The 16,104-nt window shown below is 31.9% G+C and overlaps 1 protein-coding gene across 1 annotated transcript in view; it reads right to left on the bottom strand.

Annotated features, from left to right (window-relative positions):
- Positions 1–16,104, bottom strand: part of MS3_00010749 (uncharacterized protein) — a gene marked incomplete at its 3' end in the record, with an annotated part of 93,588 nt that overhangs the window by 8,167 nt on the left and 69,317 nt on the right. The window contains exons 6-8 of the mRNA XM_035732728.2: positions 10,251–10,658; positions 5,785–5,923; positions 1,746–2,149 (exon numbers count right to left, since the gene is read on the bottom strand). Coding sequence (XP_035585893.2) covers positions 1,746–2,149; positions 5,785–5,923; positions 10,251–10,658 — 951 coding nt within the window. The remainder of the gene's footprint in view (positions 1–1,745; positions 2,150–5,784; positions 5,924–10,250; positions 10,659–16,104) is intronic.

The raw sequence follows: 16,104 nt of genomic DNA on the forward strand, positions 1-16,104 counted from the left end.
GTTTCGTTCTATTGAAAATTCATCAGCTAGCTGTACTTACATCTCGGGACTAATGTTCTCACAATCTTGAAATTAATACTTATAGTTTCAACGACTCAACCACTATGGTATTCAGTCAGAATAACCACTGGTTTCCACAACCGGCATGAATTTTATTGTTAGGAGTTTGGACGATTACAGTCTTTTAAAATTAACAAGGAGGATAGTGCACACCCTCAGAATTATCATATAAGTCATTGTTTATGTACATGGTGGCCTGCTTGAATACCTAGGCTACCTGTTCCTGTCATCTAGATATTTTAACAAGTTATCTTATCTTGTTTTAATACATCATTATGGCTATTAATTGCATAACCTATTCAGGTGCGTTTATGAAAAGTTACAATAGGATCAATCAGAAACATCGTGGTAGCTGGCAATATGCATCGAGAAGAATATACATTAATCAGATGTCTATTCCTGAACTGCTAACACATAACTAGTGATTACTCAATATGTTGTCGTCAAGATCGACCAAGACGTAAGAAACGGAAACACGCTAAAATACTTTGTGCTGAGAATTTTATATTGTACCAAAACTATAATATTGAATAAAGCTAATAATAACAATGTAAAATTTTGTAGAATGCTGGTCGGCGGCCTATGCTCCATTAGGAGTAACAGGCGTAAGTAAGTAAGATTTTGTAGAAGAGTAGTAAATGTGAATCTTTTGAAAAAAAAAGCTCATAGAAAATCCTGAAAAATTATTTTTCAACAATAATGTAAACTTCCCTTATAATCAATTACTTCTGAATTAATAGTTTATATTAGTCTGATGTTGTTTTTCATTGGCGGTCGTTTTTAAACGAAAATTTGAAGTGATGATTGTTATATTATTCTGTCTCACATGTATTAATGTATGGTTCAAACCGATTTCTAAATTTCGACTCTGGTGTTCCGGTTAAAAACTAATCATGATTGAGTAGGCCAAGAATTTAGAAAACGTTACATTCCTTATCAATCATTTAAAACAAACACTTGATTAGTATTGTTATGACCATGTGCTCACTTATAACCATTGCTGAATGATAATTCCTGTGGTTTTAGTGAGTGACCGCGTCTAGTGGAATTTAACAGTTTCAATTTTGAGGAAGTTATTTATCAACAGTACCACGAGATGTTTGTACAGTATCACAAATATATTAAGGTTAAATATGCAAACCATTGTATCGTAGCTCAGTTGGCTGAGAGTTAAGATCAGATTTTCCTGAGCTAGATTCTTGAAGAAGTTATGAATGCGCATTATTAAGAAGTTCCGTAGTAGGACATAATAGTTATTCAATGTTTCCAAATGATCTAAGCATGATCATTTTTGTAAACTATTAAATTATCTAATCGTTATCTAACAGATTGAAAATGTAATTAAGTTACAGAATCATATCAAAATGAAAGTTTCAACACTTCAACAAAACGGTACACTGAATATGATTAATATTAATAAGTAGATAAATTGTTTTGATGACTAGTTGTTTTCTCTTTAGAACTATCTAAAGCTTTAAAGATACCATTATTTGTCTCAAAATGTACCAAGGTGGTCTATTGACATTCAAGATAGTTATTCTTATCAAGAATGCTAAAATGGAAACTTAGGAATCGTCAGTAATCTAAACTCTACTGTGTATTACAAATCAAATTAAGTGAACTTATTAACCGGAAAAAAAATTTCAAAAAACAAATTTCTAAGATCTAATCTTTTAATTATTCACCTTTTCTGCTCTTTGAACTGGTTCTCCATTATCTTCCACAGTTATTACCATTTCATATGAACCAAGTTCGTTTAAATTCAAACTTCTTGTTAACATAACACGACCACTTGGTTGATCCATTGTAAATGCATCAAGTACATTTCCATCTTTTAATCCTTGTTGAGTAATATATGAATATTGACGTGTTATTCCATAACGTAGTTGAGCATTTCTGCCTTCATCTTCATCAATTGCTCTAGCAACTAATGCACAATAACCTGGTACTTCATTGTATGATACACGTACTACAGGATATTGTGAATAATTCACTTTGATTTCATTGTGTTTAATTGAATTGACTTGTGATATTGTAGAATAAGTTGTTTCTGATAATGATTCATTCAATAATGTTTTATTAACATCAACTAAAATGTTGCGAAAAAAAGAATGACAAGGATGAGTTATTTCTAGAAGAAAAAATCTTGGATGAAGTATAGTTTTACACTTATCATCTTGATGGAGTTTTATTCTCTGAGCTGGGTGGTCGAAGAAAAACTCCATTAAAATCATCCAACTGAGCTACAAATCTTCTACACTTATCATGTTACGAGCTGTCGTTCATCAATAATTCTTAACTGATCTAATCGTGTAAATAGGATAACAAATGATGGATACTGCTTTTAGACTGTTTCATTTTCCTATAAAAAAGTGTGGCTTTGTTTATCTCGAAAGAATTAATAGTTTTTTTTAATAAAATTGTAAAATGATTTTAAAAATAAGATTGAATATTAAAGTTAAGCATTTCCAGGTCAAACTTCCAGTAATTATCTAATCTACCTGATGTTTGTGCTGATGATGTCATTCAGTAGAACGATAAAAGCTTCATGATCCAATGTTGATACTCACACTGGGAATTAAACCCTATACCATTCGGTCTAAACACCACTGTGTTAACCTTTAAATTACAGAGTTCAGACAGTCACTAAACCAGTCAATTATCACGAACGTATTAGTAAATGTTTGTTATTTCTCGTCCGTTATGTCCAGAATTACAGTCTATCAGTGAATGTTTCCATATGTGCTCCCTATGAACATCGATTCTGGGACACAGGTATATCCAAATGATAAATCTTAAACAAGAACAAAAGTGCTTATTCTGGATTTTAATGCGCTAGCCCCATATCGACTATATCATAAATTTTGACCAAATGCTACATTGAGGCAATCCACTGAGGATGAGCATTTGGCATCAGAGACTGATCCATTACGGTCGTGAATACTGACCTTGAGAAACCACAGCTCATCGCTAACAGAAACAATCTATCCTATATTAATGTTACTTTATTAATTAACACTGATTAAACTAGATAGTTTTCTAAATATTTCCAAATAGATGAAATGTTAAATGTCTTAATTAATTGATGGAAACCCTGAAATTCGGATTTCTTTTAACTGCTAACAAACGATCCGAGTAAAATGACTGAATTGTATCCAGTAATAAACATTTACTTTAATCGTATTTGAAATTCCTGAAGTATTTGTCATCCAAATACTATCTAAACACTACTGTCTTCGCAATAAATGACATTAGATCTAATCGAATCTTCGCCTGGAGCCCCTCTAAGGTTACTGCCGGTTGCAACCCCGAATGAAAAAGTAGGGTTGGGCATAGGGTTAGCGACCCCATCCCGTAAAAAAATAACTCGCTAAAAATATGCTAACCAGAAAAAGATAATTCAAACTATTTAAACTCTCCCCTAAGAGGTAGAAGATCTTGATTTAGAAGAGTTATAACGCTTCATGCTGAACACCGAGTTCCTTCTGACAACCAGAGTAATCATTAAAATTAATAAACACTTACTTTAATCATATATAAAATGTCCTATGACATTTATCATTCAAATACTAACTAAACACTATTATGCTTAAAATAAATGACATCAAATCTAATCACCTTTTTTCTTCATGTAGACCATCTAAATTGATCTATTCAATCAATCCTCAAAAAAGATACATATTCTAGTTCTATTATTTCATTTCAATTACCTTATACTATATAACATATATTTACATTGTATTATTCTAAGCAGAAATTATGTTTATACATTTAAGCAAATAGGACTATATACATATATATATGTACATATATCATGGTGCTAAATGATAAATAGTAGAGATATTCTTTTGATATTAATAACAAACAAATCCATTATTGTAACATTATCAATATGGTAATATAAATATAAAAAGTATATTAAAAGCATTGCCCTGATTATTATTATTATTATTATTAATTTGATGATTTTTCGGCATAATTAATTTTTATTATGTGATCATCTCATATTTTTGTTGTTGTTGTGATTGTTGAATATTTGGCGTAATTGTAAAACTGTCAACATTAGAGTAGTAGGAGTAATCGTAGTCGTAGCATTAGTCGTAGTAATAGTAGTAGCAATAGTAATAGTAATAGTAGTAGTAGTTATATACGTTTGTAACTGAGTGTAATTGAGTGAACCAAACTATACAATTATTGTAAACATTGTATTAGAGTAGCCGGTAGTAGTATATTGTTAGGGAACTATTTAGAACATGTTATCATTATTACTACTTTTTTTTTAAAAAAAAGGATAAATTTATTTTATTACAATTATTTGATTTGAATATTAATTATAAGTAAGGATAATTAAAGAATATGAATACTTGGATAAAATTGGTATAAGGTCATATATATATATATATATAAAGGTAGATTTAATATACCATTTTACTGAATCCTAGTAACTTGGTTCATAACGAAAACGAATAACTATTAATAATCAAAGGAACTTGGATTGTTTGAAGAAATTCTGATAATAATCATCATGATCATGCTCACTGACGGCTGGATTCAAAAGGTATTTGTTGGAGTTCTATTGAGAAGAAGCGGCCAGTGGAGTTCAACATTGTCTGTTGCAAGGCAGTTATTCACTGAGGGCAATGGTGGATGTGTCACTCAATTTCGTGGATTGGTTGAAGTTAGACATTAACACCTTTGGCTGTCGGCTCAGTGGTCTAGACTGATAGGTCCTGTTTTTGAATCCCGCGGACAGAATCGTGGATGCACACTGCTGAGGAGTCGTACAATAAAACTGAATAATCGTCCGATACTTCCAGGTTTTCCATGGTGGACTAGCTTCAATTAACTCACGAGCCCAACCTTTAGATTACTATAATATCTACAAAACCCCTTTCTGATAAAGTGATTGTCGTTATTCATTGGTTTAGTGTTACACAGATTGAAGTAGAAAAACTCAATTCTTATTTTGACCTTAATTATACTTCAATCATCACTGTATGCTATTTTGTTTGGAAGTTTAAGAAAATGAGTTTTGCTACAAAATATTCTTTTTCATGAGCAATAACTAATTAGAAAAGTGTTGAAAGCCATTGATAACATGGTAGTTATGTTATTAACATTTGGAATACCTTGATGTTGCCTACTCATAACTCTACACAATAAGCAACTTAGAAGAATACGTTTTTTTGTATAAAACTAATCTTTACAAACTATTCAACCAAACAATAATAATATGTTTATTCCTGTGTGTTCTATATTTGGTCAATGATGTGTCCTAAATCGGTACAAAAGTAATCCAGAATGTAGTCTAGTTTTAACTTGTTCTATTAATCTTCGTCCATTAAAATTGTTATTTCCAAATTTAGTCTCACACCAAAAACCACTCAGAAATACATAAACTCTGAGATGCAGGTACATCCAGCTGACGAGTCAAAAATAGGACGAAATGCACACCCTGGATTCCACTGCTAGCCACTATCCATCATTCGGAAATACATTTTTTTCTCAAACATAATAATTTATTATTAATTAAACGTCATTTTTGTTAAAATCAATCGTATGAGTTCAATTCATTGTAGTTTACTAGATATAGAGTTTATCAGTTTACAAAATTAGATTGGACTATTCATGGATGTTTTAAATACAAATAAAGTGTAATTTGTAAAACTGTTAAACAACAATGAACAACTAATTAAGTTCTACAAACAATTTATTCTTACTTACTTTGTTCAGCACCTTTAATTTCAACAAAATATGGTCTGTTATCATTCAAATCCAATACACGTACACAGATTGTGTCAGCTGTAGAATGTGATCTTTCTACACCTTTATCTGACACGACAACTTCGAAACAATATAATGACTAAATATAGAAATTGTGTTAGAAAAATAAAACAGAAAAAGTGAATAATAAAAATGCACATTGAATCATATTCCAATGATATGAAATAAGGAAAAAGAAATTGTTAGTTTCCTTCCCCCTCTAATTCACCTTAAAAGCAAGAACACGATCAGTTTTTTTTCCTTGTAAATGATTTGAAATGATGTCATTTGTATGTTTGACCTTTCAAAGTATTCACCTTCTCGATTATACAGAATTGTAATGTTTTTAACTTTAAAAAGTTGTCATGACAATATCTCAAATGAAAAGGTATGTTTATAAATGACAAGCGAATTGATAAATTTGTACATTCTTCTCTTACCTTTAAGATGTAGGAAGTGTGAAAACTGAAATGCTAGAATATGTTAGAATAATAATATCGGTTTGGTGTCGACAATATCTAACCACTTAACATCTAAACATAGTACACGCAATGTTCACTTCTTTAGGCTAATGAGTAAACTGCAACTTGATTGGGAAAATTTTATCGGCATCGAAGGACTAGACAGATATGATTTTGGTCACAACGTAGTGGTCGATTGACTGCAACTATGAAAGAATTTTCAGATTAATCTGTGAGTTATTGCCAAAAGATTGTTTGGTTACATATCAGTAGATTTTTACTTGAGAAATTTTTATTGAATTCTATTCAAATTCTCTCAGTACCATCGGTCATTAACTGTAGATTCAGGAATACGCTAATGTGATTACCAGGTCATCAATAGCTATTATCGCAGCCAAAATATCAAGTTGATGATTTTGTTGAACGTGTTTTATAAATTGCTCAAGAATTTGTGTCATATCATCTATACAGTTTAAATGCTTACTATGTGTTTTGTTTGCCGATTAAACATAATTTATGGTAAGAAAATGTTTTCTGTACTAACTATAAGGGTTGATCTTTCTTTTTAGAGAAACATGTGTTTTCATCTTGGTTTTTATGATAGAATGAAATTACTGACAATCACTTACAGTTACAACCCACTATCACAATGTACCTAATCAAATTTATACGCGATTGAATTCTTGCCATCAGACTGAACATCCTGAAGACGGCTGAAGCAATGGCTATTCGGATCAAAAAGACAGAGCTTTGCATCCAAAAAAATATGTTCAGCTGCTTCTTTTACTCTGGCCAACTTCGGGTCTAACTAGTTAATAATTAATTTTATAATATGGTGACGTAATTTGATTAATGTTCAGATTAGATGGTGATTGGAGGTAGTCGACAGGAAACCCTGGACCCGGGTTTCGTGCTATTTGGCACTCATCAGCAAGGTGTACCTGTAATCTTGAGGGAACTGGTGCTCCCTGGCGGATTCGATCTCGTGTCACCCAGTCAGATTTCCTGTCGACTACCTCCAACCACCATCTAATCTCAATACATAGTGCCCGCAGTGTCGAGTCACCTAGACTGGTGGCCACATTGCAACATGATCGATAGCATTTGATCTGCACTAATAAGGACTAGACACGCATGACATTGATCGCCATCTAGTGACCAATCAATTTTGATTAATGTTCATTTTTATATCCTAAACTTATCTTATCCACACATCTTACCTTTGGCATTATTATTATTATTATTGCACTTCCTAACCTTTTTGAGAAATTTATTCGGCATCCACCCCTATCTGTTAATTCTTGCTTAGTTCGTATTATTCAGTATATTATTCAATATATTTCTGACATTATTCTCTCTCTCTCACCCCCATGTTGATCATATTTCTTCTGATCATTCGTTACACAATTTCATTTTTCTTATTAACTGATTCAAATTAACACTTCATATCAGTCATCCCAACATTAACGATTTCATTTGATTTGATATGACAAACAATCCTTGATTCATAATTGGTTGATCACTGAATGTTGATCAATATTATGTGTGTCAGATCCTTCTTAGTGCAGATCGAATGCTACCGACTAAGTTGCAATGTGGTCACTAGTCTAAGTGATTCGATATTGAGTGCACTATGTTGAGATAAGATAGTGGTTCATATATTACAATTTTAAATGATGTACTCTGCCTTAAACATGGCCAATTTTATGGATTAATAATTTGGATATGAGATAATTGTAGAACCTGATGAGAAATTCATTGTAAAGAATTTTCTTCGTTCATATAATTGTGTTTTAATATAATACTTAGAAAAACTTCGCAAATATATGTCAATTAATATGAAATATATTCAAATTGATATGTTGGAAGATTTTGATGGAGTTTTGTACTCTGAGCTCAGAGAACTCCATCAAAATCATCCACCTGAGCTATGAATCTTCTCCACTATCTCATATTAGAAGATTGGTATACATGTACAAATCATTCATATCAAAACCTAGTGATTATATATATAAACTATTAATAAACAATAGAAACATATAGTCTAATCCCATATGATCACTAAATGTTATATTATCATTTTTTGAAATCAAACCATTGAAATTTTCGAAATATGTTTTACTCATAATCTACTTATTCTGTTAGGCCCATAAGAATTTTCATTCAAATTTCGAATGATTGATTTCATTATGGTTAAACACTAACGGTTTAAAAGTCTACAGGGTTTTTTTGTGGAACGATTGATAGCCAAAGCCCTAAGTAATTAAATTTTTCATCACATGTTACCAAATTGGACATTCACTTTGGAGTTGATGTTCATCTCGGGACTCGAACCTTATATCTTCTGCTCTAAACGCCATTGCCTTAACCGCTCAGCTACTGAATCCAGATAACCAATATCTTGTGAAATGGGTTGAAGTTTTGGTTGATTTTTGAATTTTCTCATTGATGTTTAGGACTGAAATTGGTCAGTCACTTATTGTCAGGTACATCCAGATGACGAGTTTAAAATAGGATGAAACGCAAATCCAGGACTTCGCTGCTAGCCACCATTCCCTTTGCTTATAATGCCTGTGACTTAAGGTAATATCGAGGAAATCGGTACAGAAGGCACATATGCCAATTAGAGATTGATCTATCGCAATCCTAAACATCGATGGGAAGACTCAAACAACCAGTAGAAAAGTAAATAGATTCAAGTTTTTGTTATTCTTATACAATTAGTGTACCGGCTATCATACAGTCATTTTGTACATTTTACTTATTATGTTTATTTAAGTAATCCATTCCACTGTTATCAATGACTTATAAACAGTCTTGATTGGTTTGATAATTTCATATATGCACGTAAATATTACTGAATATTAGACTAACGCCTGACGAGGATCAAACTAAAAGATATATATATATATATATATATATATATTGTTTTAGTTTACACTATGATAAATTTTAGAAAATTATGTTTCAAGGACAGCTAATGATAAAGTAAAAAAAGCAGATATTTCAATAGACGTTCATACAATTACTTAATTACTAAGTAGTGACCAATGTCAGGTAGATCAGTTCCAAATAGCATGAAACCTAGGTCCATAATTTCTTGTTGATTACCTCCAAACATCACTTCATTTGACTTAAATATCAAATAAATAACTAGCTAGATTGTACAAACTTATTTGTATAAGACCTATATAACGTAAATATTCGAAAAGGTATTTCCGTTATATGAACTGTGTTTAGGTTGTTCTAATTAAACATTTTTATTGAAATCAGTATTCGAAAACATACATAGGTCTGCACTAACACACCATGTTTAATAATTATGTCATAAATTAACAGTGTTTTTGTAGTTCATAATTAAAAGTGCTTATGATGATAGGTTAATGCCATTTGTAATGTAAGCCTATCAATTCGTTGTTGAATTTTCATGCCGCATAACTGTAAATCATCTTGAAGCTACATTTCACCTTGTTTTTTCTTAGTCAGATTACGAATCAATCATATTACTTCTGCCAAGAAACTAGAATAAATCATATATATTCAATTGGTATTGTTTGGCTTGTATCTTCCAATTAAGGTTTAAGACTGCAATTGATCAGTCTGCTATTGGCATATGTGCATGCTGTGCGTATGCCTCGATACTGCGTTAATTCACAAGCTTTTTGTAAGCAATGATGGATAGTGGCTAGCAGGGGAATCCAGGACGCGCGTTTCGTCCTATTTGGGATTCGTCAGTTCGATGTACCTGCATCCCAGAGTTGATGTTCACTCCAGGACTCGAACTCAGTACCGTTCGCTTCAAACACCATCGCGTTATCCACTTAGCTACTGAGTCCTGATAGCTAATTGCTTGTATAGAGATCAAAACAACCACCCCCGCGCAAAATCCACATCAATTACAAACTAGTAGCCTTCATGATGAAATCATGAATTATATAAGTCCAATTCTCATAACTAAATACTTACCTGTTTTTCTCTATCCAATGATGTTGTAGTAAATAAACTTCCATTTTTAAGTAATTGAATGGGTACACTATTATGGTGTATAATATTTTCATTATTCCTTTTTGTAGTTTGTTCAGTACTACTATTATTTTTCATTCTACCAGTTAATAATTTAAATATCACTTCACTATTATTTCCTTCATCTCTATCTATTACTTGTAAATCACCAATCCATGTATTCGGTGCTTGATTTTCTTCTACAGCAAATTGTCTTGGACCACGAAATTCAGGTGGATTATCATTTTCATCTAATATATGTATAAGTACTTGTGTTGTAGCTGTATGATAATTTTTATTATGATCAAGTGATCTTTGTAATCTAGTAGGATCTAATGCATCATATCCTCCATCAATTGCTAGAACAGTAAGCTGAGATGAAAGATATGAAGACCAGTTTTAGGAAAGTAATTTAATGAATATAAAATAAAGTTAGATGGTTTTTATGGCAAAAAATTATATATATATATATATATATATATATCATGTCACAACATTATATGGCATTATGAAATCAGAAAAAAACATTCACTTTGGCATAGATAAGCATAAAATTGAAATCATGAGTTAACTGAAGCTTGACCACCATAGAAAACCTGGGAGTACTAGACGCCTGTTTCGTCCTATCGTGGGAATCCTCAGCAGTGCGCATCCATGATCCCGCCTCGCGAGATCCGAAGGGAAGACCTATCAGTCTCGCGCGCGAATATTTAACCTCTAGACTACTGAGACGGCATGCGATGATGTGAATGTCTAACGTCAACTAATCTTTTCAGTGCTTTCAGGTTTTCCATGGTGGTCTAGCTTCAATTGATTCATGATCTCAACTATTAAAGTTACTAATAATATTCACAAAACCCCTACTGATAATAATGTTATTTTATTCCCTTGTAATGTTTTATTATAAAATGTAAAATTCCATGAGCTGATGATGCGTATGCATGATTGGTTCCACTTTTTTTGTTGAAATACATGAGGATGTGGTGGTCAGTTACAACATGGCGTACATCCGATAAATAGGAGACTTTTTTCTCTCCACTTTTTTTGAAAGAACAAAACCTTACATAATCATAAAGTAGACTAGGGGCAAGTGATTAGAATTTTAAAAACGTTCTCATAAGAATATAGTAACTGAGTATGTAACAAATAAATTGATACGTTTATTAATTTGCCAGTAAAATTGTTTAAATCATGAATTTGGTATCGTCTAGAAAGTCATTAGAAAATAGAGAACACTGGACAGCACTTTCCTACAAGTTTACGACTTATTATCCAGTATGTGTCCATGTTTTAAACAGTAATAACATTAAAAACGATAGTTTCTTATGCTGTGTTAACTTTGTAATACGGAATTGTTTTCTATTTCTAAATCTAGTCGATTCATAAAATAGGGTGATCATCGATCATTGTCACCGAAGATGATTATCTTATACCTGATATTTTTAACATAATATATTGATAATGGAATATAGATTACAATGGTTTATCGTCAAAGGATACACTCAATTTTACAAAATTCCACACCTCCCAACTAGGTAGATCAGTATTAATTTATGGGATTGCCTTCTCTTTTGAAGGTTGGACAAAAAAAGATTTGTAATATACCTTTAAAAAATTAGAAATTTATTGAAATAGTTTCATAATTGTATTCACATCTCAAAACATTTGGTTTTTTAAAGGCTTTAAACAGGAAACCGAATGATCCATCAGATTTTCTAGTTTTTAACATTATTTTATAAATCATACATATTTCAGACAAGTAATCGGTAAGTGATATACAGCTGACACAAATCTTTGGACCTGTATTCCTATTCATGATCACAGCGCATATGAAATGTTGCGGGATCTTATAGTCCCTAAGAAATTTAGACTTCTCATCATTAGGTATAACAGTTAGACAAATTACTATCATTTTATTTTATCTAGAATCAATTTTCTGGTTGGCAGAGTCATTTAAACGAAATACTCACTGAACAATAAACCATACCTTTATTTCTGTCTGATTTATTATAAAATACATTTACAAGTACGTTACCAGGAGAATATTGATTTTCCGCAAATTGATCAAAAAATTTGTTGGAGAGGTTTTACGGAAACACATCTGTTATCTCAGTTCACCTTCTATTTACGAATACTGCCGGAGTAGCAATAAAAGCAGATTTATTTTTTCTAGTATATTTGAAACTCTATTTTTACTCTCTCTTCATGTGTTTATGATTTTATTTGTACTAAAGTGATTATATAACAGTTTACATTGAATAACATCGATTAGTGTGCTGTTGAAAATTACGAAAAAGAAGGCATCAGCTTGAAATCTCTCAGAAGTGCGAACTCAATTCATAAAACAATACCAAATTCAAGACATTTAGACCCAGCGTAAGCATGATATTTTTAGGCTACTAGTTTTATAATTTGTGATATTACAATTTGATCGTATCTGAAAACGTGAAGTATTGTGTTTCATTTAAGTGGTCTAAAATTATTGAACATGGGGCGAAACCTGTAGCCACGAACAAGCTCCTGTATTGGTAATCTGGTACACATTGTTTTTAAGTTTTAAATCACAGGGAAACAGCTGTTTATTGCCCTTCGCCTTCGATCTTTCTCTATCTGACATCCGTTTGTAGGACAGATCATTATCGCATTTTTCATTTCTTTCCTTTAAACATTTAAGCAATTCGATTTTATTCAAAAAACCAAGAAAGATTTAGAAATATATAGGTCTTTAATCACTAGTCATCTAGTTTCTGAATGACAAGCTACAATTTACCGACAACTTGGCACCATGACTATTATCTATATTAGTTGTATTTTAGTTTTAAAAGAAAAAAGAACAAATATATCATTTAGTGGCCCGGGATCTGACTCCAGTGAGATTGTTTCTGATTGTTATTGAGATTTACATTTCGTCGATCCTCTTAAATTATCATCGACTTAGATCGCGTTAGTAAATAACGGAATTAAATAAGCCAAATAAAAGAATGGATTATGAATATGTATATTTCATGCACTCATTGATTTGAACAAGCAATCAGAGAATGAAGCGAAGAAAAGAGAGCGAAGTAAAATAACACTCAGTGCAGAAGGCATGTGAACCAACTCCCTTTAACCAAGCGTCAATCAATATTTATAGTTACACATGTGATGAATGGGATTAGAAGAGCACACACATATGCGCTCATGTATAAAACAGTCAAGATGGATAAGCGAATAATTAACACGGTCAAAATGTGACTCAAGTAGAATGAATAGACTGACTGTCCGAATGCTAGAATAAGGTATATATGGGTTTAACATAATAACCGACACTACAATTACACAACATCTCTTTCTATGGGACTTGATGTGAGTATTGATAACGGTGGAGTAATAGTAAGCTATTGAATATATCTTCATCTTTTCCCTGCATAGCTTATAGAATAAATTTGTTGACTTTATTCTTTAGTTTTTCTTCTCTATTCTACTGTTCATTAATGTTAAGAAACATTCTCATCATATTCGTTGGTTTTGTCATGCAACCGAAAGATGGATGAATTAATTAAATTATTGGTAAATATCAAAATAAATCATATTGCCTCTTTTAATTAATATTATCATTGATATTTATCTAAAATACAGTTGAATCTATGTAATATAAAAAAAACTCCGTTTAAATAGGAATGCGTGTTCTGCTATTTGTTCGTTAAAAATTGTCATTATGTGATGCCGGATAAGAAATATAAGTAACCAAATAATACTGTTAATCAGAGATGGATTTTTCGTGATTAGATGGTGGTTGGAGGTAGTCAACAGGAAACTCTGGACCCGGGTTTCGTGCTACTTGGCACTCGTCAACAAGGTGTACCTGTAATCTTGAGGGAACTTGATCGATAGCATTCGATATGCAGTAAGAATGACTTGACAAACATGACATTGATCACCACCCAGTGATCAATCAATTGTGATGGGTTTTTGTGGATATTAGAGTAGTTTTAATAATTAAATTCATAAGTCAATTGAAGCTAGACCATCATGGAATACTTGAAAGCGCTGGACGACCGTTTCGTCCTAGTATGGGTTGCACAAGATCATAGATTGATTAAAATCAGATATTAACACTACCGGATGCCTACTCAATGATCTAGAGGTTGGGTGTTCGCACCCGAGGCCGAAGATTCTGTGTTCATGTCCCACATGCGGGATCATGGATGCGCACTTCTGAGGAGTCCCATAATAGCACGAATTGGCTGTCAAATTCTTCCAGGTTTTCAGTGGTAATCTAGCTTATATCGACTCGTGGAATTTACTGTTAAAATACTACAATCTCCACAAATCCCCATACTAATAATAATATACACACAAAACATTTAATATTTTAATTAATTACCTTGTTGAAATCAATGCGATAATTATCTAGGCCCAAGTGTTAGTCAAATTTTATCGATAATGTTACAATATGATCACTTGTCTAAGGAGCTTAGCATTGATATGTATTCGGTTTTGTGTTTCTATGGGAGTAACATTAATTTCAGTGACCCAAGACATAGATTTATTGATCATCGGAATTTCTAATTTCTGTCAGTTGTAAGTAATATAAACGACCTTTTACGATTAAATACGTACATTTATAAAGTAAATGTTCCAATATAATTTATCGGGTCCTCCATTCAAACTTCTCCTGACATAGTTTCTTTTGTTTTCTTCGTTTAGGACAATTTCGATAAATTTTATTTTTATAATCAGAGAGGGGTTTTGTGGATATTATATTAATTTAATTGTTGAATTCATGAGTCAATTAAAACTAGAACATTATGGAAAACCTGGAAGTACTGGATATCCGTTTCGTCCTAGCGTGGAACTCCTCAGCAGTGTGAATCCACAATCTCGCCTTGAGAGATTCGAATTTAGGACATTAATTTTGATTAAGTTCTCCTGAGTTTTAATCTTAATATAACAATGAATTGATTTTTACATGACATTTCATTAAATAGACTATGTGATGAATTAGTTAACAGAAAAGCATGTAAAGGAAAGTTATCCATGTAGCATGTGGTAAACTACCTTTGTTTTATAATTATTTTACATATTGTGATCTGTTCTGATGTTAGGATGCAAAATGTTAAATTCGCTGGACAATGTTTTGATTCGAATTTATTTTCTTTCAGAATTACAGAAAATGAGACAAACAGTTTCATGAAAAAACCCTATTCCTTAAACTTCAATAGTAGTGATAACATCCTTTACAGTTGATAAGTTATAGAATGCATAGAGAAGGTTTATACTACCAACCTTTGTTTCAAATTTTCTGCTTGCTGGATAGTAGAAATAGATGATAAATCACGGAGTTTTATAATTTTAATTCAGTTTTTTTCGTAACGGCAAACATATCAGGTTACTTATTAGCAAAACGGTCAGACAAATTGATGAGTATCTCCCTTAGAGGTTTTGAAGGAGTTGGACCGACTCAATGCACATTTGATGCATTTGGTTATTATGAAACAAGATATACATTGGAAGCAATCTCGGTAATATGTCGTCTTCTAGAGTTTACTAATTTCAGCATGAACTTGTTTCTTACAACGAAGTTATGGTGAATCGAAGTGATAAACTTCGTCTTCATATGGAGAAATGTGTAATACCTTTATCTGATTGCCAATCAAATAAAATTTGATAAAGGACCCAATTAATTCTTACTTTTTGTTATAGTGTGGTGTTGTGTGCTACTTATGTCGACAAGGACAAATGATGGAATTCAAAGTACAGTTCTTATATTTTACCAAAACACTGTAATTTTGTATTAAAATACAATTGGTTGTCCCCACTTGTATTTTCGTTGATT

Source organism: Schistosoma haematobium, chromosome 2 (genome assembly GCF_000699445.3).
Source record: "Schistosoma haematobium chromosome 2, whole genome shotgun sequence".
Classification (NCBI taxonomy): Eukaryota; Metazoa; Platyhelminthes; class Trematoda; order Strigeidida; family Schistosomatidae; genus Schistosoma; species Schistosoma haematobium.